Consider the following 27425-nt stretch of genomic DNA (forward strand, 5'->3'; position numbering starts at 1 on the left):
GCGATAAAAATCAAAATGAAAAGATAAGAAATAAGAAGAAAGTTTTAAAAGGAAGCAGGTTTTTTAATGTATTTTCTTTATGAGTGCAAGGGTTTTTTACTGTCCGGTTTATGAATGCAGAAAATTGCTTATTTCTTTCACTTCACCTCGTCTATTTCGGCTCTTACATAGTCGCCAAAAGAATCTAAAACTAATTAGTGTACTTTGATTTAATTTTGTGCATTTTTTATGCTTACTTTTCTCCCAACAAGTATATCTCTGAACAATGTATATTTAGAAAATTTATTGTATATTTCGCTTTGTCTTCCCAACTTGCGGTTTAATAAATGAAAATTGATTTTCAATAATCATTTACAGCGCAAATACATAAAAGATCTGAACCGCAGAACCTAATGCCTTTTGATGCAGATAAAACTTCCAAATGAGCAATCCTCTTTCTATACACAAACCACTGAAAGAAACAGCTAAATATCCCCCTTCGGCAAATCAAACTACTTGTAAAACAGTTCTTCAGCCTCATAAACGGAAACACTTTTTATGGATGTAATATATATCGTTTTCGGTGGAATCAGACATTTGCAGCAGAGTAAAGAGCCACAAACAATGTTTCGCTTTTGATTGCAAAAGAAATATCTCGAAACAAACTGTGTAAGGAAGACACTGTTCGTGTAATCTTTCTAGTTTTTTTGCTATAGCGCCGTTAGGGAATTTTTCTTTAACCTTAAACTTTTTCCCACTTTAGTCAGTTTCCTTTTAATTTCGTATGCATTAAATGACCTCTGCACGTGTAGCTGAATCTTTACGTTCGTTGTCAAACATTAATAAAAGAAAAATACACAAAAATATAACTGAATTATAAAAGTGATGATTTTTTTCATGTATTCCCGATAAATGATTTCTACGTAATGTGTCATGCTTGAAACTGAAAACTACTTAACTCGCGAGAGCTCGCACGGGGTCGTAAACGACCCCAGCCATTTTTTGTTTAAATTTCTTGGAATTTCATGGACAGATAAAGAAATCATTTTCTGAGTAGCTGAGATTGTGTCCTTGATTGATGTGTGGGTGTGGTTGGAATTTTTTTATCTCCTTTCAATTCTTGTAAACAAGGGGGGTTTTGAGAGTGGGGTCTTTTTCGACCCCGCGCGAGTACTGACGTCAGTAAAATTCTCGAAACGGAACAGGTGTTTGGAATTATTTCCAGTGCAATGCATTCAATGAATTTAGAAAAAATGGTTGGGAAACGGTAGAAGTTTTCAGCAATCCTTCTTCTAGTCATGATTTTGACTAGATTGAGTGCACACGCGTGCGGTTTACCATGATAATTTAGTTTTGTCCTTTCTAATCCATATTTTTCAATTGTATTTGTAATAATTATTACAAAGAAAGCATGCCGACTCCATATGAGCAAGAGATGGAGCGTCTTCGCAAATTATTAGCCGATGTGGAGAGTGATGAAGAGGTCATTCCAGACGATGAATGTTTTAGTGATCAAGAAAACTTCAGTGACCACTTCAGTGAGAGTGAATTTTCAGGAAGTGAAAGTTTTGCTGATCCCGATAGAGATGACACCTTTGTTGGAAGAGATGCAAAAACTATTTGGCAAAAAACAAAATTCCGAGCTAATGTCTGTGCTCCAGCTCGAAATATAATTACGCATCTTCCTGGGCCAAAAGGAAACGCCAAAAATGTCAGTGATGTCTTTGAGAGTTGGAGCGTTTTTATCGATGATAAAATGATAAACCAAATAGTTGAATGCACTAATATTTTTATACATGACGTTTCAAAAAATTACTCAAGACTCGGGGATGCAAAATGCACAGATTTGGTGGAAATTAAGGCTTTATTTGCCCGATTATATTTAGCAGGTCTTCACAAGTCTTCTCATCTAAATGTAAGGGACTTATGGGCTACTGACGGAACCGGAATCGAAATATTTCGTTGTGTAATGTCATACAACCGTTTTCTTTTTTTGATGAGATGTTTACGCTTTGACGATGTACATACCAGAGATTCAAGGAAACAAAACAATAAACTGGCTGCAATAAATGAAATATTTGAAGCTTTCGTTGCAAACTGCAAAGAAAATTACACTTTAGGGGAATATGTGACCATTGACGAAAAACTGGAACCGTTTCGGGGTCGCTGTGCCTTTAGACAGTATATGCCAAACAAGCCCGCAAAATATGGAATAAAACTATTTGCATTAGTCGATGCAAGAACTTTTTACACTTCATCTATGGAAATCTACTGTGGTAAAAATAGCAACAAATCGAACAAACCGATTGACGTTGTAAAAAGACTTGTAGAGCCACTGTACAACACAGGTAGAAACGTTACCACAGATAACTGGTACACTAGTTATCCTTTGGCCAAAGATTTGATTTCTAAAAATCTTACAATAGTAGGAACATTGCGAAAAAATAAAAAAGAAATCCCTGTTGAATTCGTAAATACGAAGAAACGTGAAATACATTCTTCATTATTTGGATTCCAAAAATATTGCACAATCGTCTCATATGTTCCAAAGAAAGGAAAATGTGTTTTACTATTGTCAACGATGCATAACGATGACACTATTGATGAGGATTCAGCTGAGAAAAAGAAACCAGAGATTATTACATTTTATAATATGACGAAGTGCGCAGTGGATGTTGTTGATCAAATGGCGGCATCCTACACCACGGCAAGGATAACAAATCGATGGCCCATGGTAGTATTTTTTTGCATTCTGAATGTTGCTGCTATAAACGCACGGATAATACTGCTGTCCAAAAAGGACCCTCCTGTGGAATATAAGAACCGAAGACATTTTCTAAAAAAGCTTGCATTTTGTTTAGTTGAAGAAAAAAAAGCAAACCGTGTTGTTAGTGAAGAACCCCCAACTAAAAAGGCCAAAGTTTCGGGTCGATTCAGGTGTGCTTTGTGCCCAAGAAATAAAGACAAAAAATGTCAACAGATTTGCGTATTGTGCAAAAATTATGCATGCAGAGAACATCAAAATATTGTTTGCAACAACTGTAAGTAAGTTTCTTTAGGTATTCTATATTTTTTGTACAACTTTTGCTAACTGAATACTAACTGAAATAGGAATAAAAATGTGTAAACGTTTTGAAAAAGTTGTTTAAAAATGTGTCATAAATATGCTTAAAAACATTGTAAAAGCTTAGGAAAAGTATTTTTTATGCATTGTTTAACATATAAAACATTTTTTTTCGTGCATAGTACAATTCATAAAAATCTTTCTTTATGCATTTCAAATAAAAAAAATAATTATTGTAGAAGTCTCTGTTGGTGGAGAAACATAAACAAATAAAATAAAATAAAGAATTCGTGCAAAAATTAAAAGGAAGAAAAAAAAGAAGTACTGGGGTCGTTTTCGACCCCGCGCGAGTACTGGTGTGACGAATAACGGCGCGAGTTCTCGCGAGTTAAGAGTTAGGTTAGTCCACTTTTAACAAACTATTAAGGAATTAGAACAGAACAAAATAAAATTACTCTTACAATAGTAATACATGCACGCAAATTTATGAACATTAAAATTTTTATTTTCTCGTTCATATAATAATAATGATAGTCATGTAAGTCTAAATTTAAGAGTATAAAATAATTTTGTCAAAAAATTCATTTACAGTTCATGTTTCTACACTAAAAAATGTGTTGTGAACTTGTTCAATGAAATCAGATAGATAATTAAATCGTGCAATGTTCTGGAGTAATATAATTCATATAACTTTTAAAATGCGAAATATTGCTTTCGAAAGGTTACACTATGGCTAAGTTACTATGGTACTATGGTTACTGCGGTTATTACGCATCACTAATTTGGGTGCCAGCTTACATTAGTACACTCTGAAAGCTAAAAAATAAATTGCTTGAAAAATTACACATTAGAAAAAATAAGCTTTCATCATACCTTCCTGGCGAGGTTATTTATTTTTTGATATGAGTTGACTTATCCTTTAAGTAAAATATTCGATAATTTGCGTAATCCAAAGCTATTAAACGTTGAAAGATCTAAATTGTAAGCACAAAAATAAACTAAAAGGTTACAATATTTGAAACTCCCAATCATATGCTCATGATTGTTTACATGTCATGCATACTAACAAGATGTTATGTAATCATTGCTATTTTTTATGTCAAAATAAAAAATGAAATTTCATTTTTGAAAGTTCTTTTGTTTTCTGTTTCTTTTACAGCCATTGCCTTCCCTGATGTTTTTAATTATTTGTTTATTGTATATCTATTACGTTTATGCTTTGTCACGAGCAATTTACACCAATAAATTTTACACCTATGCGAAGTTTATTTAAACTGCAAACGAGGTTTTTTTTTTCCAGGTCCGATCGATCGCGGAATGAAAACCAGAAAGTCAAGCCGATTATGGTGTGAGTAGATTTGTTGCGCAGTCTCTCAAGTAAGATTGTGCAGTGCATCAGGTCGCTGTGGTTATTTTGGAGCGCGCAGTGAACAAGGAAACATGTCTCGAACAATTGCATCTCCCGCCAAGTGGCCAAGTGTAAAGTGCGTGCTGTAATTCGATTTCTGAATGCTGAAAAAAAGGGCGACTCAGAACAAACGTAGAGGATAGTTGTCATCAGGCATAGTCCTTCTGCACACTGCTGCTTTAACCAAAAATCTCCTGCAGCAGTTTCTCTGGACAGTGTTTGACCATCCTCCATACAGCCGTGTGACTTCCGATCCGCCCTTTCTACGCGTCTTCCGATTACCATCTCTTTGGTCACATGAAATGCTGGCTAGGAGGAAAAACGTTTGGCTCCGACGCCGAGCTGCGGATCAGCGTACAGAATTGGCTGAAAGCACAGGCGACTGCCTTCTATGACGAGGGTATCGAAAAATTGGTACAACGCTACGACAAATGCCTTAATCGGAGCGGCGACTACGTCGAGAAGTAGTTGGAAGGTGAATGTACATTTTTCAAACAAAAGAGTTTCCATTGTCTTTGTTGCCTTCATTTCGCAATCGATCTTACCTTGAAAAAATAATAACCCTCGTACATGACGGTTTTACATCAAAAAGAAAGGAAATGACACTCAGGGCTCTTAAGTAAAATTGTATGTACTGCATCGGTCTTATTGCTCACAGGCAGCTCACAAAGCAAGAGCTTTTAGCCGTTCGCCCAAGTACGTGCTTGTTGGTTTCGTTTGTAAACGAGTTTCTGACATCTATGTTAGTTCATTTAGCAAATTCATGTTGACTGGAATCGCAGAAACGATTCAGCATCATTTTTGTAAAAATAGCAATCGTAATCGTAAATGTCACAATGCCCCCTCTTATTCTCTTTTTTTCTACTTTTACGGAATTTTTTCTACATATAAGAAAAGGAAATGAATACAAAATTTGTTTCAAACAGATTTTTCTTTCTTTTGAAAACTTAAATTGAAAGGCTCGGGGTAAGAATGTGATATGCCTCAAGATGTGAATTTTTCAGTAGGCCAATTTTCAACTTTTAAAAAATATTTATGAAATTTTTTAAAGGTATTATACATTCTACATTCTACAATATTAAAACCAGATAAGTTTTTCTGCAAATGACTTAATCTAATGTCAAGTTTATTTCAATTCTAGTTATGACAAACAAAAATGTTGATCACTTCTTCTCCCTCTCTTAAAAGTCACTTCTTGTGGCTTGTCCTATTTCTGCCCCAAGATTTTCAATTATAAAATGCTTCCTTACAAGTGGAATGGTCTTATATTCTGTCAAATTTTTAATTTGAGATAATGCAAAGCAACAAACAATATAAAAAGGAGCAATACGACAGCAGGCAATGCTAATCAAAGTCAATATGCATGGAAATGCTGTCCATAGTTGAGGAAGTCCGATTAGTTAAACTGTATTACAACAATTATGGAGAAATAAAAGGTTATAGCTCCGTATGTTGGTGGAAAACAGAACTATTTTTTTCGTCGGCCCATAAAACCCAGTTTCTTTTTTATTCTTTCAGTGCAAACCGCATCTTTTTGTCTTCATTCAATTTCGAATTATTCTTTTTAAAAGTACGTCCTGACCTTTGGATCATCCCGTATACAGTTACTGTAAAACGGTACATCTTTGTGCCAAGGGAGCAACAATGGGCTACTCTTACCATGGCGATGATTTTGCTCTCTAAGGGCCTCTTTTTCGAACTTACGAGCTCCAAAAAAAAAAACATAGGTAGTGTTACCATTTAGGTAGCTAAAGACGCTTTATCAGAGATTGCCATTGTTTTTGTATACCGTAGACAACTTAGTCGTTCTTAGTGCGTGATTCGACTCACTCGTGGAAGAGTCAAAAGTCTGCTTTGGGCAGACCACTTATACTGTTTTCAAAGATCTGGTAAGTTCAGATTTGCTTTACTAATTTGTCATATATGAATTAATCCGCTTGTTGACTTAAAATGTTTCATGGTTTTCACAAGCTCTCAACATTTACCGAAAATGAACATTCTCATTTGTCTTGGAGCTTCATTTTATTCTCTGCAGGGATGATTTCGTCAGATTTGTGTTATTTATTGCAAATAATGGCAAGAAAAATAGAAGAAAGCTTAAGGGTCGCCTTATCGCCTATACTCCTAGGAGTTTTTGAAGAAGGTGCTGACTTAAATCCGGACAAAACACAAACTGAGATAATTTTTAAAAATTATTTGTTTTGATAAGGTTTGGAAAAAAGAAATGTAATTTCGCATTTCAGTTTTCAAAAAAAAAAAAAGATATCTTTTTTAAAATTTGTCAGTCCTACGTATTTTTTGAGACCAAAGCATAGGTACCTAGGTCTTAGTTGGTGAGTTTTTTCTAGTTTTCAAATGTTTCTATGTCAAAACCTAGGTAGATAATAGAAAACGTTACCTACGTTTGCTATGTTGAACTTTATTAATCACTCGAGACGACAAGTGATGATTAAGTCTTAAAATATTTTTTTAAAAGGTAAATGATGGATTAAAAAAATTCTTAATACTGTTTGAAGTAGAGGACAGCTTGTAACCTCAGACAACAATAGGCAAGATCAAGTTTTCAATGTGTTTTCCAGTTTAAAATCAGGTGTTGTACCCCCTAGTTGTACCCTGTAGGCGTACAATTATGGGCCACGGGGGAAGAGTTCATTTCCCACTTCTTTCCAACTTATATATTTTTTTTAACATTTCATTCGAAAGACGAAATGTACAGCTAAAATTGCTAAAGTCCTCAAATTTCTAAATCAAAGATGTACACGGAATTTTCATTGAAAGCGTCGAAACGTGGCCCATAGATTGACTATTATACGGTATATTATAGCAGACATAAGTTTTATTTCTAAGCGTATGCATTTCATATGAGTTCAAAGCTGCCATACATTCAGTTTCAAAAACTTTAAAGTAAACTTTAAATAACAAAACAGTTATGACCGTCCGAACAAGGAAAGCTAAAGGGGAAAGGCCTCTGAATAATATGAAATAAATTTAATTTAACTTGATTAAGCTTCCTGTCGTAGATGTTTACTTGTTCTCTTTATATAATGCCATTCTTGGAAATTCCAGAGATTCAATTTCAATCTGTTTGCTTAGCAACAGCTGCTACTGTATAGTACAAACTAAATTAAAATTTGCTTCAACAGGGGAAGAATGTCTACAGTGGAAGTAGTTTTCATTTGTGGTATCCAGTGTTGAAGATTTATATATTTCATTTTTTTAAAGAAAACACTTACTTTGGATTAAAGCATCAATCTTTTCCAGTTAATATCTATGTAAAAAAATGATTCATCCAATGCTGTTTTCTCCATAAAATCTGCCAGTGTTTGTTTTTCGCTTCACAGAAATATTACCGATTTCATAAGATGTTTGTGAAAAAGAATGAGTGTCTTATGAAATACAATTCCCACCCTCTTCTGGTGAAAATTCTATATTTATTAGTTAATATTATATTTTTCAAAAAGTATAGCAAAGTTTTAGTTATTCTCTTCAGGTAAAGTTATACAATTTAACTATATATTTTCGGCTTCTCTCCATCACAGTTTTTGTTTTGTTACAGTATAAGAAACAACAAATCACTTATTTTAGTATTTTTTAAAATTACCTAAGGACGGTTAATCGAAACAGTACATTTTTTGAACGTAGGAGTAATTCCGTGAGAAATAGACCACGTTTTTTCTTCGTTCCCTGAAAGTTGTACAGTTACATATATTTTACTTTTCGTTGTATGCTCACATATTGTATGATATTTCTTACAAAAAACATAACGTAGAAGGTGATATTTTTAAAAGAGTTCCTGTTATGATTTTTTGAAATTGTTGCTATACGGTCCTTCTTAGCCGAAGTGGTCCGGGTCAGATGAACCGCAATAAAATTAGGAAATGTTGCTCATTATTTTTTTTATTCGTGTTTATTTTCATTACATTTTTTTTACCAATCCTAAAAGATATCATAACTTACGTAAGCAGACTGTGGAGACACTTTTATTTGTTCTCTAGGAGGCATTCTATCTATAGCAACTCATATTTTATGTTTCTTTTCAAACTACAATAAGGAGGAAAAAATGCCCCCTCGCCATTACGACATGCTAATGGTGAAATATTTTCCATTTTTACTTCAAATAAAATTAATACCACATTTTTAGATTCTTTAATGACTGCTACTATGCCTGGGCTTATTATTTAACTGTAAACCAGTTTCATTTACATTAAAGATACCAAGGAGTTTTGCAAAAATATAATATTTCTTAAGTAAAGATTCGAACACACGTATTCTTTTTTTTTCGACGACTTTAACATTTTTTTCCCAATTAGTTACAGTCCCTCCTCGTGTTTATGAACTCTTTCTAATATAGGTAGTTAGCATATTTTAAAAACGGAAAATACCTTCCGTTAGTTTTATTAATTCAGTTCTTTGGAAATCAATATTTAAAAAAAATCAAGATTGCATTGAAGGTCCATCTCTCCTGTATAGACGTGGTCCATCTCTCCTGATTGTCTGGGTAAGAAGTACAACCACCCCTAAATTTTCACTGTGAGTTTCACGTCACCATTTTCGATTAATAGGAAGAGTACATGTACCCAGACATTAGAGCATCAAAAGCAGTTAGATTACATTTAATACAATAGGTTAGATTCTATAATTATAATTATGTAAAAAAAATATTCGACTTACAGAAAAAAACTATGATTTTCAGCTAAAAAACATTTTGTTTTCTGAGAAGCAAACGTCAGCAACTCATACAAAATGTCTTCCTGTACCTGACTGAAATAGTGGATTGATGTATTGAGAGACACAATAACGAAATTTTTGACTGGTTCATTTCACACGGTGGTCCATCTGTCCCGGAATTTCGTTATACCTCGTACTATGTTTCAAATTATAAAGCTCACCATTCATTTTGGAGTGGATAAAATTTATATTTAGTCGAAGTTTACCTTAACATGTTTTGCGAATACTATACTTTCTACACTTCTAACAAGGAGTTAAACGTGATAATTAATTATTCGTAATTCATCTCTTTAGTGAATTTTCAAAGAAACAATTAGTTATTAAAGAAGTTTATGGTATTTCTAATGTTTAAGATAACACTATTTATGCCGAATGTCCTTAATTAAAGAAAAGTAAGAAAAAAAAAGCAAAAACAAATTGTGCTGAGTGGCTAAGTAACCAAAGTTTGGACAAAGTTTTCTTCAGTCCAAATCAAGTCATCAAGGCTACCTTCGCAGCCTGTAAAATATATAAATGCTTCTTTTAAATGTTCTTTGAAACTTCTTCCGCAGCTCCCGCCTTGCTCAGCTCTTTCTCAAATTCAGATGACCTGCAAGAAAACGTCAGAGAAACAAAGGAAGAAGCTTCCTCCTTATGGCCCAACTAGGTCAAAAACAATACCTCAAAACTCAGAAACCACAGCGTTTCACTTCCTTGATATTTACTCCAATGCCACCAAAAACAACCAGGAAACATAAGAAGAACCTTCTCATTTCAAAAATGTGCTTCATTATGAAAAATATGTAGAATGAAGTAGTCATATTTTGTCCCCTTCCCCAGTTTCGTCCCCCTTAGATTCTATGGTTTGAAAATAGGTTCCACCGTCAATAATATTTTTTCTTATTGCAGTCACCTATACACTCAAACCTGTATTTTATGCGGTCTTTTTATGCGTTTTTTTTTGTGCGATTTTTTTTGTTCGGTTAATTAAAATTTTAATCAGACTGGGATTCAATTGATGAAATTATTTTCAAAACAAGTACGAGGTAATATCTTCAAGTAACGACAAAGAAACCCCAAAGGGAAGTCACTGTGACCTCCCAAAAATTTCCTTATTTAGGAAATTTTGTCCGAGCACTCTGCAAAAATTATCACTTGGTTCATTTTGATTTCGTTTAAAAATTATAATTTTGTAAGTTTTTGGGTCTTTCCTATGGTGAAACTTTTTTATGCGGTTCCAATCCACCACATTAAATATTTGTAACTGTGTTGCGAAAACAACTTTTTAAAGCTATTTGTGAAGTTTCGATCATTTTTTTTATGCGATGTTTTTTATGAGGTCCCTATACACCGCATAAAAACAGGTTTGGGTGTACTATTTAACAGTCGAAGTTCCATGAGGCTAGTACGCTGTGTTGCTGTTTGGAAGCACTTATTCCGATTGTTAGAAATTAAATTTATCGCAATACCATTTGTAGATGCTCTTTTGAATTTACTGAAATGTGTTTAGTTAGTCGTATTTTATACATTCCTTTTTTGTGTGAGAGCTGAAAACTTAATGGGCTAGATTTTTTGCTATGTTTAGTTTCATTTCACGTCGAACATGATGTCACCATATTGGCGAATGTGATGTTCATATTTTCATCCCCTACTAAAATTGGAGTAAAAAGGTTAATGACCAGCTTCGTATGAGCGAAAAATGTTTTTATAGAAAAATATAGGAATGTTGCCCTCAATGCATGTCTTCACAAACACCTGGTGCTTCAATGAGAAGAACAAAGAAAAAAAATCATTTGTAACTCTTGTTTGAAGCTTTAAAAGTTTGAATACAATTTAATAATCCGTATGTGTAATATTATTGCGAGGTATTTTTTACCCATTATTTTCACTTTTTAGAAAGTTTATTCGAGGAGGGACGAAATTAAGACACTCATTTTTAATTCTGGTATAAAATCATTTACGAAAACAAAACTTTTTTATCAAACAGAAAACAAACTGCGTTATTGTGTTCAAGCTTAAATGACAGATGCAGACTTGGTTGGTGGTTCTATATTATTGTTTTTGACTTAATTCAAAATAATTAATTAATTTGAATTAATTTGGCTAATTCGAGACGATGAAGCTTTATGGGGGACAAAATATGACAATTTTACCCTATATACATTTTTTTCATGCTTGTTTTTTTTATTCTACTTGATGATACAGCAACTAAATACAAAAATAATATTTTGAATGAAACAAATATTTATTTTGAACAAATATTTTTCTGTTTAAAACAGCCAAAATTAAAATGTAGAATATCCATAATAGTGGAAATGATTTTGTTAACTCGGTTTCAAAATTGAGCTCTTTTTTTTCATACTAAAAAAAGGAATAAAGGTCTTGAAAAATATGTTTATCTTCCATTAATTCTTATTTCTTGCTTTTCTTTTTCTTTTTGATCATTTTGTATTTTTCTGTATTATTAATGTATTTTTGGAAGAAAATTTTCAGTTTTACTTTCATAAGTGAAATATTCACCATTTAAAATCTTGTTAGCGCATCATTAGTAATAAATGCTTCACTTGATTTTTTTTTCACCTGCCCAAACACGGTTTGGAAATGATATGTACGTATGTATGGTACTGTGGCAGTCATTTTCATACGTGCATTTTAAAAAAAAGTACTCGGACAAGTAAAACTGTTTTTTAATGTTTTTCCAACGTTTTAAAGAATTGATTGAATTTAATCAATAAACTGTGCTTGATTGATAACTGTCTTTATACTATGGGCCAAACTAGATTTACAATGATTAAAAAGTCTACATTATATGAAAGCAACACCAGTTCGAATGAGAGAAATATTTTTAAAACATTAAAGTAATGTAGTTTTGGACAACTTGAAAAGTTCATAGCAATTACATTTCCGCAATTCATATCTAAGGAGTATTTTCAATATCAGAATATGGAATGAGAAAAAAGGATTCATTGAAAGTAGCTTGTATTAAGCTCCTATAAAAGGAAGTGAATAATACGTGTCAAATAATACTACGTGGTTTTTATATTAATTGTGCATTTGTCATGACAAGATAAAGCGTTAGAAATTTTTGCGCACGTTCTTCAAAATATATAATTAAAGATAAAAGTAATTTGAAAATAAATAAAAAATAAACAAGAAGTTCCGTCCAAAATTAAACAAGTCTACCTTCCCGTATATAAAATGCGACTTTCTGTTATCTGATCAATGTTCTCAAAATTAGTTAAAACTTCAAAATTTTTAAAAGTCAGGTGCCCGAAAACTCTTGGAGTAGGAGCTTGGAGTTGTTCTTTCAAAGCTATTTTCAACAAAACTTGTTTGAAGTAAATCCGTCTCTAAGTTCGGAATCTATATTGACTTCCACTTTTCCCGTAGAAGCTAATGTTAGGGGATTTGAACTGTTCAAAAATGAACGGAAAATCGTTCAAATCAGAAAGATACTTTATATTCATTTCTTCTTCAAAAAGCTTTTTCCTACAAAGTTTTTTTGAAGAGAATTCGCCTCTAAGTTCAGGATTTATATGTGTATTTGCCTTGAATTTATTTGCAGGCATTTATATCAAGTTTTTTTGAACTGTTCAATATTTAACGAAAGATTTTTCAAATCAATCAAAATATTTTGAAAATCAAATTATTTTGCTGTAATGTGTGTTTTCTAAAAATATTTTAAAGTCATATTTTCAAGAAACATGAGTGGAAAGATACATGCAAAGTTAAATGAAAAATATTTGAAGTTTTTTCATATTTAAAAACAAATGGAAGTAAAATGTTTAAAATACCCTGATGATGTTATTCAATTCTTTACATTTGTCAAAATTACGTAGAGTGAATTTCAACTGCAATTCCAAAATTCTTCCTTAATGGTTTCTTCCTAGCGTTTGAAACACACGGCTGCTTTAAAATCCTTTGTTTCATTTCGTAGAGGAAAAATCTTTCTGATTATTACTTTTAGCGACGTGAGTCTGAGGGAAAAGCTTGAAAATGTCGTTTTCTTGGAAAGATTTTGCGTGGGATAATGTGTTTTATAAATTTGAAGGTGAAGTTGACAAATAGGCACTTTGAGAAACCATTTCTAAGTGCAGTCCTGAAACATATTTTGTCGTAGTTAACCTTTTTATGTTCTTTCCTCTTTTGAGATATTATGTTCCAATCATATTATTTTTTATTAGTAAGCACATGCAAATTTATATGCATGTAATGTATCTATAATGTATATTTTTTGCATTTTTATACAGCGAAAATGTATTTTTTAATACAAATGTAGACGCGAACGAAGAAAGATAAATCTTACTTTCGTGAAATTAAATTATTTTCCTTCACGCATGACAAATAAAAATCCAATAAAGTCTTGGTGAAACGGTATACACGTGCGTTATATAAAAAAAATACAGTAGAAGACATTTCCAATCATCTAAGTTTTTTTTTGTTTTTTTTAATATACGTTCATGTAAAGGCAGTGAATAATGTACTTGTAAATGGATTACTTGGTGTGTGGACTTCCTTGTAATACTGCGTCAAAGTAAATGAGTTTACGTTATTTTCAAAAGAAATAAGTCAAAGTTCAAAATATTAACCAAAACGAGACAATTTATATTTTAGATCAAAAGAAAGCAGGTTTACGAGAAAAAAATTCCCCGACAGGAGAAACCTATGCAAAACACTATTTGCCGGGTAAAGATATACTAATTTACTAATGTTTCTCTCACTAAATCAAACTTTCACTTAATCAAACTTTCATGTGAGCGGAAACAAACTACCAAAAAAAGTTAGGTGCAGAAAAAAAAATGGTTTTGTTTCTTATATATGAAAATGTTGTTTATTTTTCGTGGTTTGTACAAAACCTGTTGTCACACGTTTTTCTAAATCTTACACCTTTAAAAATAATTTTGACCAAATTGCTAATGTTTCTGACTTTTTATATGCTTTTAAAAACGAAACACCCTGCTATTAAATTCAAAAAGACTTGGAGAAAGTGATTTGGGTTATTAGGTCCCCCGATCTTTATCATATTAGTCATAGTAGATTGTTCTATTGATACAAAAAATGAATTGATTTCCTATTCTCTACGATCCATTTAGACATTGTCTCTAATCGTTTATAATATCTTTATTAAAGTTTTATTAGCTATATTTTTTTTATTATTTCTCTGTAAGGTGGAGGGTAGTTTCCTTTTTTCTTTTTTAAACTTTACAAAAATATAAAACTGATAAAGTTATGAAAAATATTTTCTTCTTGAAAACTTATTTTCATTTGGAATATTCAATTACACAAAACAAGATGCATATTTATTATTTCATTAGTATTTTGTATAAACTAAAAAATGCTAGTTTTTGTTGATTTATGTATCAATAAGCGTTAGGCCTATGCGCTTAACATTTTTTATGCTCTTCGCAGCAAATGACTATTGGAAAATCAATGTATTTCTTTGTGCAGTAAGTAGAAAATTCGGTGGAATGGACAGATAATTATATAGTCCATTGTTTATAGTTTTTCTCTCTCTATTTATTGATACCGTTAATTGAAAAAAATGTCTTAATGAGTATTGGTTTGACAGAAATAATTTGTTCATTTGTTGCAAAATGGAATCATCTTTTCATATCTTGCTAAAACACGTAAGAAAAATGCCAAAGTGACGGCATAATTCCTTGAAAACTTACTTTTAAAACCGCTGATTTTTTTTTTTACTTCCTAAGTTCCAAGATATTCAAGTACTTGCTTCTAAGTCATTCACTTTTCGTTTTTTTTTTCTTTTTTGAAACAAGTTAAAGTAAATGCACTGCAAAAAATAACTATTTTTGCAGTAATATACTGTTTTTTTCTGCAGTTTAATACTGCTCTGCTAAATAATAGAGAAAACTGTAAAACTGTTTTAGGTTGCGCAAAAGTTGTTTCTTTTTATACGGGAAGTTTCAAAGAGAAACTAATGAATTTAAGTTATTGATAGCCATGTTTGTTGATATTTCGAGTGTGCTGAGGCAGAACTGATCACCCGCAATCCAAGTTACAGGTAAGTGCTAGTTCTATTATTCATTCCCTTTTCCTCAAAATGCAGTTTCCTTTATCATCGAGAATGTATGTAAAAAAAAACAATGTTCATTTTGAAATTATAGTTCGTGTAGGCTTTCATTGAAATTTCCTTCAAAATCATGCTATACAGCAGCACCTACCAGGGCTACTAGTACACTATCTTGCCCCAAAACAGTGGAGAGGTTCACCTACCATTCGTACTGGTTATCTCCAAATTTTTAATTTCGCAACTTGCATCCCTTTGCTTCTCAATACCTCATATGGTCTATTAAAGTCTAGAAAAAAATACTTCTGAAAATCAAAAATATACTAATACGGTACGCGATTTCCAAAGCGTGTTCCGCAGAACCTTAGAGTTCCGTAGAAGGATGAGAAGGGTTCTGCTACGAGTTAATTATTGCAAAAAACTGTTTTCCACAGTAAACTACTAAAACATTTTAAAAAGTAATGTGAAGGATTTAAAATACCACGCCAGATTGCAAATCTAATCGTTATTATGTTTTGCATCGCCATACCAGCATAACAAAGAATTTAATGTAAATTCTTCCGGGAGCTGTAACAGTAATTTTATCAAGTTTTATCCCCTCCAGTCGACAATATGCAGCTATATTTATATTAGAGACATGAGCAGTTAACACAAATAACTACTTTTCCATACAGAAATCCACTGACTTTCCACAGGAAAGGTTTTTGGGAGATTGTATGAACTTCCTGGCGAACTGAACCTTTTTTAACAGGAACAAAACAGATCAGTACTGGCTGACCATCGATTACACTGAAAGGCTAATATCCGGTTTATAGGCGGAAATGGACGTATCTATTAGTTTATAAGGGTGTTATTTGGTTTGTTACAGATGTGCTCTTTTGCCTCCCTATTATTCGGCCCCAGTTTTGTAAAAATGAAAATTTACTCACGGAAATATTTTTTAATCTAAAGTAAATTCGATTTAATTTCTCACTACAAAAATGAATTGATTTATTTGTTCACAACATTGTTTTGAGCTTACCATTTTGCTTTAACATTCTCGAACGAATTGAAAACATTTTATTTTCTTTCCGTTGTTTCTATAGTAACTATTTTTGTTTCCCCTCATTTTAGTTTAAAGAATGCAATAAATGAATAAGGCAGTAGTGACATTATAAAATGCGTGTGTCAATATCCCATCGCTTTTTTCCATTCTCTCCTGCCAGATTCATTCATATGGGATAGTCTTTACTTGGCCGATTGCCAAATTACATACAATCCATGGTCAAACAGTATCTGTAACAATTCTCAACGTTTTGTACGAGCCATTTCTGATAAGATCAGCTTATCTTGTTAATATTTTTTTACACTTAACAAAGTCTCCATTTAAATGCTAGGATAAAGTTACCACTTTTGTTAACGCGCGTTGTTAAACGGGCATTCGATTGGGACACACCTGAAGAGATTGGCTCACACCCAGTTCACATAGGGATGCATATGTAAAACGAATTTCGTCCGATTCCTTGAAGTATAAGGAAGGCCCTAAGGGTTCCGTAGCTCTAAAAGTTTGGGAACCACTGTCCTAATACATGCATTCCAAAATTGATTCTCAAATTCTAATATCTTGTTGTGAGTCAAAAATTATTTTGTTTATCATTACGTGAGAAAGTTATTGCTATTAGCATTTAACATATTCACTGAAACCTACTAAAATTCGGAGCAGTATTTATTTTTTAATATTAAGCTTATTTTTGTTTTAAATGCCGTGCACAGTTGGACAAGAGCATGCGGGTCAAAGTAAATAAATAACTAAAAAAAAACACACGTAAATGTTTGTGGAATAGCAAATGCACAATCTTATTACAACTGTTATGAGCTTTCCGACTTGTTTGACGATAACGAAGTATTTTTTATTGTGCAGTAGAAAACAAATCTACATTTTAAAAGAAATCAGATAATATAACAAAAAAAATAAGTAACATTAAAAAAAACTTGAAAAAAAAAAGCTCAATGATAAACTTAACGCTATTTATATTTTTTAACCTCCAAAGATTTTGCTGAATAAACGATTAAGACTAGGCAGGAACTCATTAAAATAACCCACATTTTTCAGCATTTTATTACATAAAAGTTAACAACTGTCAGTGATACATGTTTCTTCTCTCGCTTCCACGTTGTAAAAAATACGGTTGTTAAGCATTATAATGAAAACAAGCAATGACAGTTTACTTTCAAAACTAGAAATTTCGGTTAATTTAAAAAAAAAATACGTTTTGTTTCTTCACATAAATTATTCCATCTGTGTAAGAAATACTGTTTCATTAAGTTTAATGTCATACACATATGATACCAAGGAGTTTTTTAGTTTATAAATTCGCTTAGTCATCCACATAACACAAAATACTTTACATCACCGTTATACAAGCAGATATAAATTGATTAGTACCTACTAAAAATGTAATCTGATAAATAAAAAAAAAAGAAATATCAGTTTCTAAAAGTATAAATACTTAAAAAAAATAGAGTAAAAAAAAAAACTTCTCATGAGAAAGGAATATGAACATAACAAACACAATGCATATTAAAAAAAAAAGTTTAACGCAAAATATGATGGAGGTATTCTTGAATGAATCTATCTTTAAAATCCATTGGTGCTAATCCGTAGATTAGTGAGTACAATCTTGATATGTCTATAAAAAAACACACTTGTCCGTTATTGGTTGGGTGACCGCAGGTAGTGATTTACCCTAGTGTTTTCTGAAGGTTTCACAGAGACTGACATCAAATATATTTGCTCATTATTATCAATCACAGTAGTCAGCCCTCAAGCAGTATATATAAATTATGTTAGTTCAAATACACAGCGTCTATTTAAAAAACATGATATTGTATACATATTTCTTTTCAAAAGTTTTTTCTAGTTTCGTATGCAAAAGTATTTTTGAATGCAATTATTTCACACGATTATTTTATCTAAAACATTTTCTTCCAGTACATGATTTAGGTCAGCTTCTGCGTGTAAAAAAACAGTGACACACTTTTTTCAACTGTGGCAAATATGGCATGATTACAGTAAATGATAAAGATGGATTACAATCAATGAACTGCCCTTTGTACATGTATATTCATCATTCATTTCTGTCAATAGTAATTCGTTCCTCCTGGCGACATATACTGCAGGAAGTGATTCATCAGTAAATGCTCATGAGGCATTTCATTTCCTTCGTAAATCTTATTTGCTAACGTCGCTTTCAATTTATATTGCTTTGATTGTGTGTTTAAGAATTTTGCATTGCTAGTGGTAAGAACAATTATTTGCAAGTGAAGACGAATATAAGTTTTGAATTTGTTTAACGATCCCGAAGAAAAAAAAGTTTGTCAGCACACCAGAAATAGAAGTATATCGTTTCATTACTTTCTCACATGAGGTCTGCGTTTAAGAAAATTTAATAAAAAAAAATTTTAGGAGTTACTGTATGATAAATAAAATTCATTTATAATTTCTATGCAAGTTTCTTTCCATTCTGCCATATTAGAGTTGATTTTTTGCAAAATCCAATTTTTAATAGCTTTTAGAGCTCATTTCCAATTTTAAAATTGATGGGTACTAAAGTTTTACTCTATATAATATTTTTATTTCTTCTCTTTTTTGAACAGAGAAAATAAATAGCTAAAACCAACAGCACTTGACACTTCACTAGTGGTAAACACTAAAATTTGGGCAATAAAGAAGAAACTGATGCGCACTGCAGGTTTTGAGTAATAAATGTATTGCTGTTTGTAATGGTGTAGGTGTTGAGATATAAAATGGGAAGAATCCCTGGTTATTTCTGGATCCTGATTTAGAATCCCGCTCCACACCTGTGATCGCACAGCAGTTCGAAATTGTGTTGATCATAAATTGATTGGAATGATTATGCTAATTGGCTGTAAAATATTGGAATAAATTACACACTGGAAAAATACATTAGACAAAATATTTTAGATTATATTTAATGTTAGTTTTCTAACTAATTTGGTTACTATATCAACTCACTAAGTATACAACATAACATACATATCAATAAGTAAAAGTGCACAGGTCATTAATACAAAACAATAATTATTGACCAATAATATGAAATGAAATTTACATCACCGGAGCGAGCCCGCGATGACGAGGGAGTATTGGGAATGGATAAGAGATTTTTCTATTATATAAACATTTCTTCTTTGTAGGTATGGCTGCCGAGATCTTCATGCATGATTTCCTTTGAGTCTTAGGTTGATAACGGGATAGTTCTTTTAATAGATTTATAGGATCATCGGATGGAGCGTGGGGCTATTAGTCAAACGGAAAACAGGTTACGCATTTTGCTGTGACTGATGAATCTTTGGAAAAGTATATAAAAAGGATGCGTTTGGACTCTGTTGAGGTTGAGATTTTTTAAATATAAAGGTAAAAAGTGGAAATGTTGCGCTGCATATATTTTCCGGGACTGGGATCAAATCCCGCTCCCCTATGCACAAACAGCTTGCCACATCTCTGACCTCATAAAACTCTCTTCGCCAGGATGCATCCGTCGGTGGTGACTTCTCACACCCAAGCGGGATGGCGATTCTTGAGTCATGCGCCCTAAGTAAAGAGTTATTATTTATTAATGTTTTAAAATGATGATATTGTTGTCGGCATTGAAAAAAGGCAGTTTCAAAAATTTAGTTGGTGAAATGATACAATGAAGAATAATAGGGAAAAAAGAAAACTAATCCCTTAATTTAAAATACTATTGAAATACTACCGATTGTTTACCGCTTATGATTTGCCGGGGCAGAGGTGCAAACCTCGCCCGACCATTCACAAACAGCTTGCTACATCTCTGAGCTCATAAAACTCTCTTCGCCAGGATGCAACCGTTGCTGGTGACTTCTCACACCCAAGCGGGGTGGTGATTCTTGAGTCATGCGCCGTAAGTAAAGAGTTCTTAATTATTAATGTTCTAAAATGATGATCTCGTTTTCGGCATTGAAGAAAGGTCGTTTCAAAATTTTAGTTGGTGAAATGTTACATTGAAGAATAATAGGGAAAAGGAAAACTAATCCCTGAATATGAAATGCTCTTGAAATGCTACTGGTTGTTTACCTGTTATGATATCCCTGCGCAGTCAACGCTTTCAGAAAAGGCCACAATGAACAATTTTGATCATGTTAAAAAATCTTTCAAGGTTTGTTTTGCCAATCACCAATGTGGCACAAGAATAACCAATATTTCCGGTACTGAAATTCTGAAGGTGTTATAGATTATGATGAAAGTTATTATTCATGATAAAAAATTAAACAATTTTGCAGAGTGAGTGATCAGACTGTCATATTGTTTATAAATTAAGTATGTCAGGAAGCATTCAATAATTAGCACTAAATTTCATACGATGTAGATTGTTCTTTTATGTTTTAGTCGGTAGAGTGAAGTAGCAAAAAAGTCTTGCCCTCTTGCAACTCAATTTGCGGGATCAAAACAGGACCAAGTTCAAATATTTCCAAAATGCTAATAATCTTTATCATTTACATCGCATAATTATTTGGCATGCCAAGGATTATATCAGCACGTTGACTGTGAAACCACAGTACAGAATGGTTGCCGTGGAATGCAACAGCTCGGCAACAGGCTTGTAGCCCACACGCAACATACAACAACCATTTGGTTACACATATGTGCTAAATGATTTAAGTAATAGCTGCTTACTCATGATTACTGACCATTCCTTGCTGGCACGAACTATCATCAAGTAATAAAATGCATTTTCTCACCACAAAACATTCTCCTAAGCTGGCAATACCCACAACGTTAAGTGGGATCCAAACCAGTAGGATATCCTCGAAGAAATTACATCTTTCTTTTTTTCTTTTCGAACCAGTAGCATTACACTCAGTTCTTCAGCAATTTTGAATTTTGAAATATCAAAAAATTCAATGTAAAAATATGATAGATAAGCCCAGTAGTTTAGAATGCTATAAAGGAATTTTGAATTACTACACCATTGAAATAGTTTTATAATCGACACATACATAAGAAAAATCTTAAATTCAAAAGCAGAAAAGAAGGATCAGCAGTCGGGGCCCGTTGAAATTTTACGGAGTTCTTTGCTTTTTCAAAAAAAAAAAAAGGCCTGGACTGTTTATCCTTATTTTCTGCATTTAAATGTATGATTTGTCTTATGTGTGTATCGATTATTAAACTGTTTCAATGGTGTAGTTATTCAGTAGTACTTTATAACATTTTAAACTTCCGGGCTTATTTTTTCCCTTTTTTTAGTTTTTCCTCAGTCGTTTTTTTTTTCAATATTTAATTTTTACTCTACACTGTTTAGTTAATTGTCATTAACTTAGTTATTATGATTATAAGACGGTAAATTTCGCAACCTTGTCATTTCATTGAGATCTTTTATATCGTTATTAGTCCTTCTACGGAGCTAATTTGACTCAAAGCTAGAAATGCTTGACCTTTAGCAAAAGTGCGCGAACTTCAGTCAATCACATATCGTTCCAAAGTTGTTCCTTGGAGCTTGTGTACAGTTACACTCCAGCACAATATCAATGGCAACATTGTTGGTTCTATTTTACGCTGACCACGAAGTGCATCGAATTCTGTTGCTGATGGTTCATTCAGACTCGAAATTTAGGAACATTGTTTTTAACTGCTTTGTCATCAAACTCCATATAAACAGCCTGTATAACTCATGATGACGAGAGCTCGGAAACGTCGTTAGTCAAATCTTTCTCGTAAATTTAAAATGTCCATCAAGAAAGTACACGTCGCGAAACTCAGTCCCCTTAATCACGACAAAAATAAAATCAAAATTCACTTAATTATAATAGTCTTTCACCCGCGATAAAGAAAAAAGTGTTGCATAGCAGTGCGGAAAGAATGGTTGACTATCGAAAAAGTCTTTAATCTAAAATAACCAAATTGATAATATAGCAACGATTTGTTGTTACGGTGAATTTTGATTGCTGTCGTGTAAAATTGTCTTGCCACATTATACGAAATCGATTGACGCAAGAATAATCAAAATTGGCCAAGTCGTTTTGTCTGTACGACGCCACATATCAACATACATACATACAACATACATACATACATATACTCATAAACACATTACCCTTGGCTGCGTCACGCACGCACAGTCGGCAGCAATGGAATTACATCTTTTAACACATGTACATGAGAACGCAAAGTATTTTTTTTTTACAAAATTGGTTTACATTTTCACTCGAAAAAGAAAATTTATTTCAATTGTAGTTTTTCTTAGGTATTGACATTTTTATTTGACAGTGACAAGTTTCTGAAGTTCCGTTACTGTGATTAAGAGGCGTGGACATTCCTTTTCTGCAGAAAACTCTCAAGTAACGTAAACAAGCACATGCACAAACACGTTTATACGTCTTTTTTTAATACACTCATATTTCTGAAAATGGCAACAACATGAAAGACTCACTGGAAAAGAATACAATTTATTGCACATGTTATTCATAATACAACAAATGAACGGTCATAATTACTGATCAGTGAAATAAAAATAACAGGCGTAAATTATTATCGAATGTAGCTACTTGAAAATAGCATCCGATATGGCTTCAATCTGAAGCCTAAGTTCATCCGTAACAACTTCTAGATGAAACACATGGGTGAGTCTCCGGCCAACGCAATCCAAGAAATGGTCGATGGGCGTCATATCCGGAGAACGGGCTGGTCAAGGAAGTAGCGTAACCTGTCGTGCACCAAAGAACACTTGTACGTTACGTACGACATGTGGACGTGCATTGTCCTGCTGGATCACTGCACCAGGAGTGCTTTGAAAAAGGGTAGTACCTCCGGCGTCACAGCGTACCTGAATTAGCTCTCACTATTAAGGTTACCCGTTATTCGATCGGGATGGGAATGCCCTTGATATTGAATAGCGCTCCAGACGATGACGCCTGGCGTTATGCCGGTATAAATTCGGATTACGCACTCTGGGTGGTAACGTTCCTATTTGTACCGTAGGACGCGTACACGTCTATCGTTATAACGCAGATTAAATCTGGGCTAATCCGAGAAGACAACCTTTTGCTATTCTGCACGCCATTAGGCATGTTGGTGTGCCCATCGGAGCTCGAAGTAACGATGGTTGAGGGTGAAGGGAAGTCTGTGTAGGGAAATCCTTGCATATAAGCCCTGAAGTAGCAGACGTTGACGAATCGTGGATGCAGCAAGTGTGATACCAGTAGCCATACTCCAACGATGTGTTAGCGTACAAGAGGACGCTATACGATCCATCACAGCTAGGTGGGTGAGGTGTCGATAATTCCATGGCGTCTTTGGGCTGCGTGTGCTGGGGTGAGCCTTTCGGCTAATTTCATCGTCCTCTGTCCATCTTTTACAAATGCGCAACACAGTTGATGCATTAAGTCCCGTGCGAGCACTGATTTCACCATATGTAAGTTCACCCTCACGCATGCCGATCATGCGGCCCCATTTGAACTGCGTTACTCTTTCGTATCACGCTCTGTGCTCTGGACGAGGCATATTGAGTACTAGAGAAAACTCTACCATCGGCATTTAATCATACATTGATTTTGAATAACCTTTACAGCCCTCTATATACAAATTCTACGCTGCAGTTCAGAGGACGTTTCTCGGTCCACGCATGCGCGACGACTCTAAATTCTAATCATTGGCATATCTTATCCTGCTCTACATTTTCTGTGAATTTCGGTTCCTTTGCATAATTCCGTCTTGATGTTACAGTTTTCACAAACATAAGTGTATGTATTTAGATAATAAAAAATATGTGTATTTAAAGCCCGTTCGATTGTTGAGTTATTTTTCTTTAATCGATGTTTTACACATCCTTTTACCTGAACCATTTTAATTACTGCATTTTTGTTTTTAATATTTTCACTAAACCGTTTTCTTCAACAACTTTTTTTTTCCTTGGACGATAGGTGCACATTTTTTCAAACACTGGTTTTATACATTTTGTTCTTAAATATGCAAGTTCATTGCAGTAAAGTCTGTCCGGTATTATTAGCATTATTTTTTCCCTTTCTTTCATTTGAACAGATATTATGCAACTTATAAGATATTACTTACGGACATTAACTTTTGCAGAAATTGTTGCATTTTGTTTGTGCTGTTACCTTATTTAGATTTTTGTATGCATAAAAAACACAAATGGACAACTGTTATCGATTTTAGAAGTACTGAGTAAAAATATATATAAATATCTAATGCTGACAGATGTAGTTATGCTTAGAAAGATGGATGATAATCTTTGAACTAGTCTTTAGGAGACGCTATACATCAGAACATTCTTTCCTTATTCGTCTCTAACTCATTTCTGATGCATCACTCTTCATGAAGTGTATGAATAAATAGCGTCAATAGTTTTCACAATGCAGCTCATAAAGTAAAAAAATTAAATATTTGCAGTGTTTTTCCAACGTAAAAAAACAATAATAATATGTTTCATTCAATGTTTCAGAAGTAATTTACATAATTATTTCCAACGAAGATAAAAGATACGTTAATTATTAAACAGGATTTTTTTCTTTTTTACACACATATAATTTATCTGAAATTTAAATAGTTGAATAAGTTATTGTAAAAATTAATCAATGTGTGTAAATATGTATCAGCCATGACGTTTACGAAAAAAAAGAAATAAATTAGAGGTACGAACTTTCGGGCACCTAAAGAAGTCACAAAAGTATTTTTTTTTTCCTTTGGTGTGTGTTTGTTGCTTGTCACTATGAACCAGTGGGCAGATTCTGTTTTACTCAATTCTTTCTGAAAAACATTATCATAAATCTCCTTTTTTTGCCTCCTCATAAACTATCGTCTCGTCCTCCCAAATCAGAAATACTCTGCTTTCAACACATTTGCGCATCATGCTATTAATATTTGTTCTACATCAGATTTTCTTAAAGCTGATCTTAGCTATCTTAAAGATGTGGCAATTGATAGAGAATATCCACCTACTTTGATTAATTCTATTTATAAAAAACTTTTAAAAGAATCCTGAAGTTTTGTTTTTAACAAAGCTTTTATTACAAAGAACTTGGTTGTTTTGCCATTATTTAAATCTGTAGGCTATTAATTTGCTAAGATTCTTAAATGTTTCCAATTCCAAGAAGTGTTTTCTCCTATGAAAAAACCTTTCTCTTCAAGATTCCGTTCATCCTCTTAATTTTTTGAAGTATATTAAATTTCTTACAAGTGCAAAAATGCCTCAACTCATCAGATCTTGATTTTTTTTAGAATCTCTCCTAATCTTGAGGAATACTTCTAACTTAAGATTTGACCTCAAATACATTTCGTCTTTTTCTGCTGTTTGAATTCCATTTCGATTAACTGTCTTTTTTTTAGTATTTCTCCGATTAATTTTTATCCTGCACATATTTTTTTCATTTTCCATTTGTTTTATGTATTCTGCTTATTTTATTTTAAACTTAGTTCCGTTTTTGGAAGGCAGTTGGTATATTTTCTCTTTCTTTTATTTGTATTTATTCTTCTTTTTCCAAAATTTTCGTTTTATTAATTTCCCGAAGTTTTTTTTATTTTTCATTCTGTCTTTATCCTTGTTTTGAGCTTTACGGTTACTGAAAATGTGTTTTGTTGTAGCTTTAGACGCCTAACCTTCCGTCAATCAAACTACTTCTTGGTCAGGTTTCGTACCTTAAGAGTTCACAGTACATTTTAAACATTTTTTTTTTTTTTGGTTTAGGCAAATCCTATTTTTTGTTGAAATCATAACATGTTTACTTTTTTTGTAATTAATAATTTATTTAAAAAAATTAAAATATTGCATACTTTTTTAAAAATTCAAAAAAATTAGGAAATTTTCAACTTTTTAAAATTCCTAAGGTTGTTTTTAATTTAAAATTAAAAAAAGCTTTTTGCTAAACGATCACAACCATCATCCCTAAAAATCTGTGCATTCATTTGCTTTTGTTTTTATTATTTAAATTTTCTGTGATTAATTATGTAAAAAATTGTTTTTTTTATTCAAAAATGTTTTGTTTTTCAAGGTATAACATGTTCTAAACAATTGAGTAATTTATGAAATGCTTATCCAATGCACAGTTTTGTGAAATATAGTATCCTAATTGCAAAAAATATTACTTTAAAGCTGTATCTTTATTAGAAAAAAATCCTTAGGAATTCTTATGACATGGAAACACAACAAAACGATCATCGAGAAAATCAATTTAAAGTTTTTCTTTTGCGTAAGAACACATAGCGAGCATGACCTAAAATTACTCATAAGTTTTTAAATATTTGAACTAAAGCAATAAAATTTCTCCGCTGTGTTTGGACTAGAGTTTAGTTTTGAAATAAGCAAAGATTTTTTTTGATCGCTTGATCATTTTTGAGATACTGTAACCCTTTAAACAATCAGTGTAAATTATTGCCTCAATTCGTTAAACTATTAAATTCTTTAAACAACTTGTATTTGAAATCGAGTTTGGGACCTAAAACTAGAAAAAAAAAACTGTATTAAAAATTTCAGGAGAATGTAAAACATTCATTTTTCTATCAAAGTTTCAGATTTATTCCAAACTTTCTTCATTAAACATTAATAGATATCTCTTTTTTCTATTACTTTTCTGTTACTTTTATCAAAACTACTGTCATTCATAAAAAAAAACAGATTTAAATTTATTGGTTTCATTTTTCTACTGACGTTTAAATTTTCTTTTTCAAAAAAAAAAAAAAAAAAGCTAAATGTTTCATCAAAACAAAAATACACGGTTGATTTATCAGCTTTAAAGAAATTACTTCTGCTTTTTAGCTTTATACACTGGAGTGATGCTCGACTTCGTTCTGTCTTCTGCAATAGTTGTTTAGTTTATATTTTAATCAAATTATTTTATTGTCTGTTCCAGTTTATCTCAAACTTGTGCGATTTCATTCTGCTGATGTGTTGGTTTACAAGAAAAGCAAAGAAACGGAAGGATTATGATGACTTTATCACTTTTGAAAATTGGTTTTCTTTTGTCTTTACTTCCTCGGAAATCCTTTGCATTTGATGTGATTTTTCCGCATTCCATAAGTCTTTCAAGTTTTATCGTGCTCGCAAATACGATTATTTTTCATTGTGTTTTTTTTTCCTTCAGCTTCAAGGATTTTTTTTTAAACCTTAAATTTAGTTCGTAACAATAATGTTTCAATAAAGTATATAAAGTGTAATACAAATAAAATATATCTCTTTATTTGCCTACTTGGTTTAAAATCAGTCCTA

At 32.4% G+C, this 27425-nt stretch overlaps 1 protein-coding gene across 1 annotated transcript in view; it reads left to right on the forward strand.

Annotated features, from left to right (window-relative positions):
• LOC129224745 (piggyBac transposable element-derived protein 4-like) overlaps nucleotides 1-9916 on the forward strand; it is a 35058-nt gene extending 25142 nt beyond the window's left edge. The window contains exons 2-3 of the mRNA XM_054859294.1: nucleotides 1386-2713; nucleotides 9731-9916. Coding sequence (XP_054715269.1) covers nucleotides 1386-2713; nucleotides 9731-9916 — 1514 coding nt within the window. The remainder of the gene's footprint in view (nucleotides 1-1385; nucleotides 2714-9730) is intronic.
• The last annotated feature ends 17509 nt before the right edge of the window (nucleotides 9917-27425 follow it).

Source organism: Uloborus diversus, chromosome 6 (assembly GCF_026930045.1).
Source record: "Uloborus diversus isolate 005 chromosome 6, Udiv.v.3.1, whole genome shotgun sequence".
Classification (NCBI taxonomy): Eukaryota; Metazoa; Arthropoda; class Arachnida; order Araneae; family Uloboridae; genus Uloborus; species Uloborus diversus.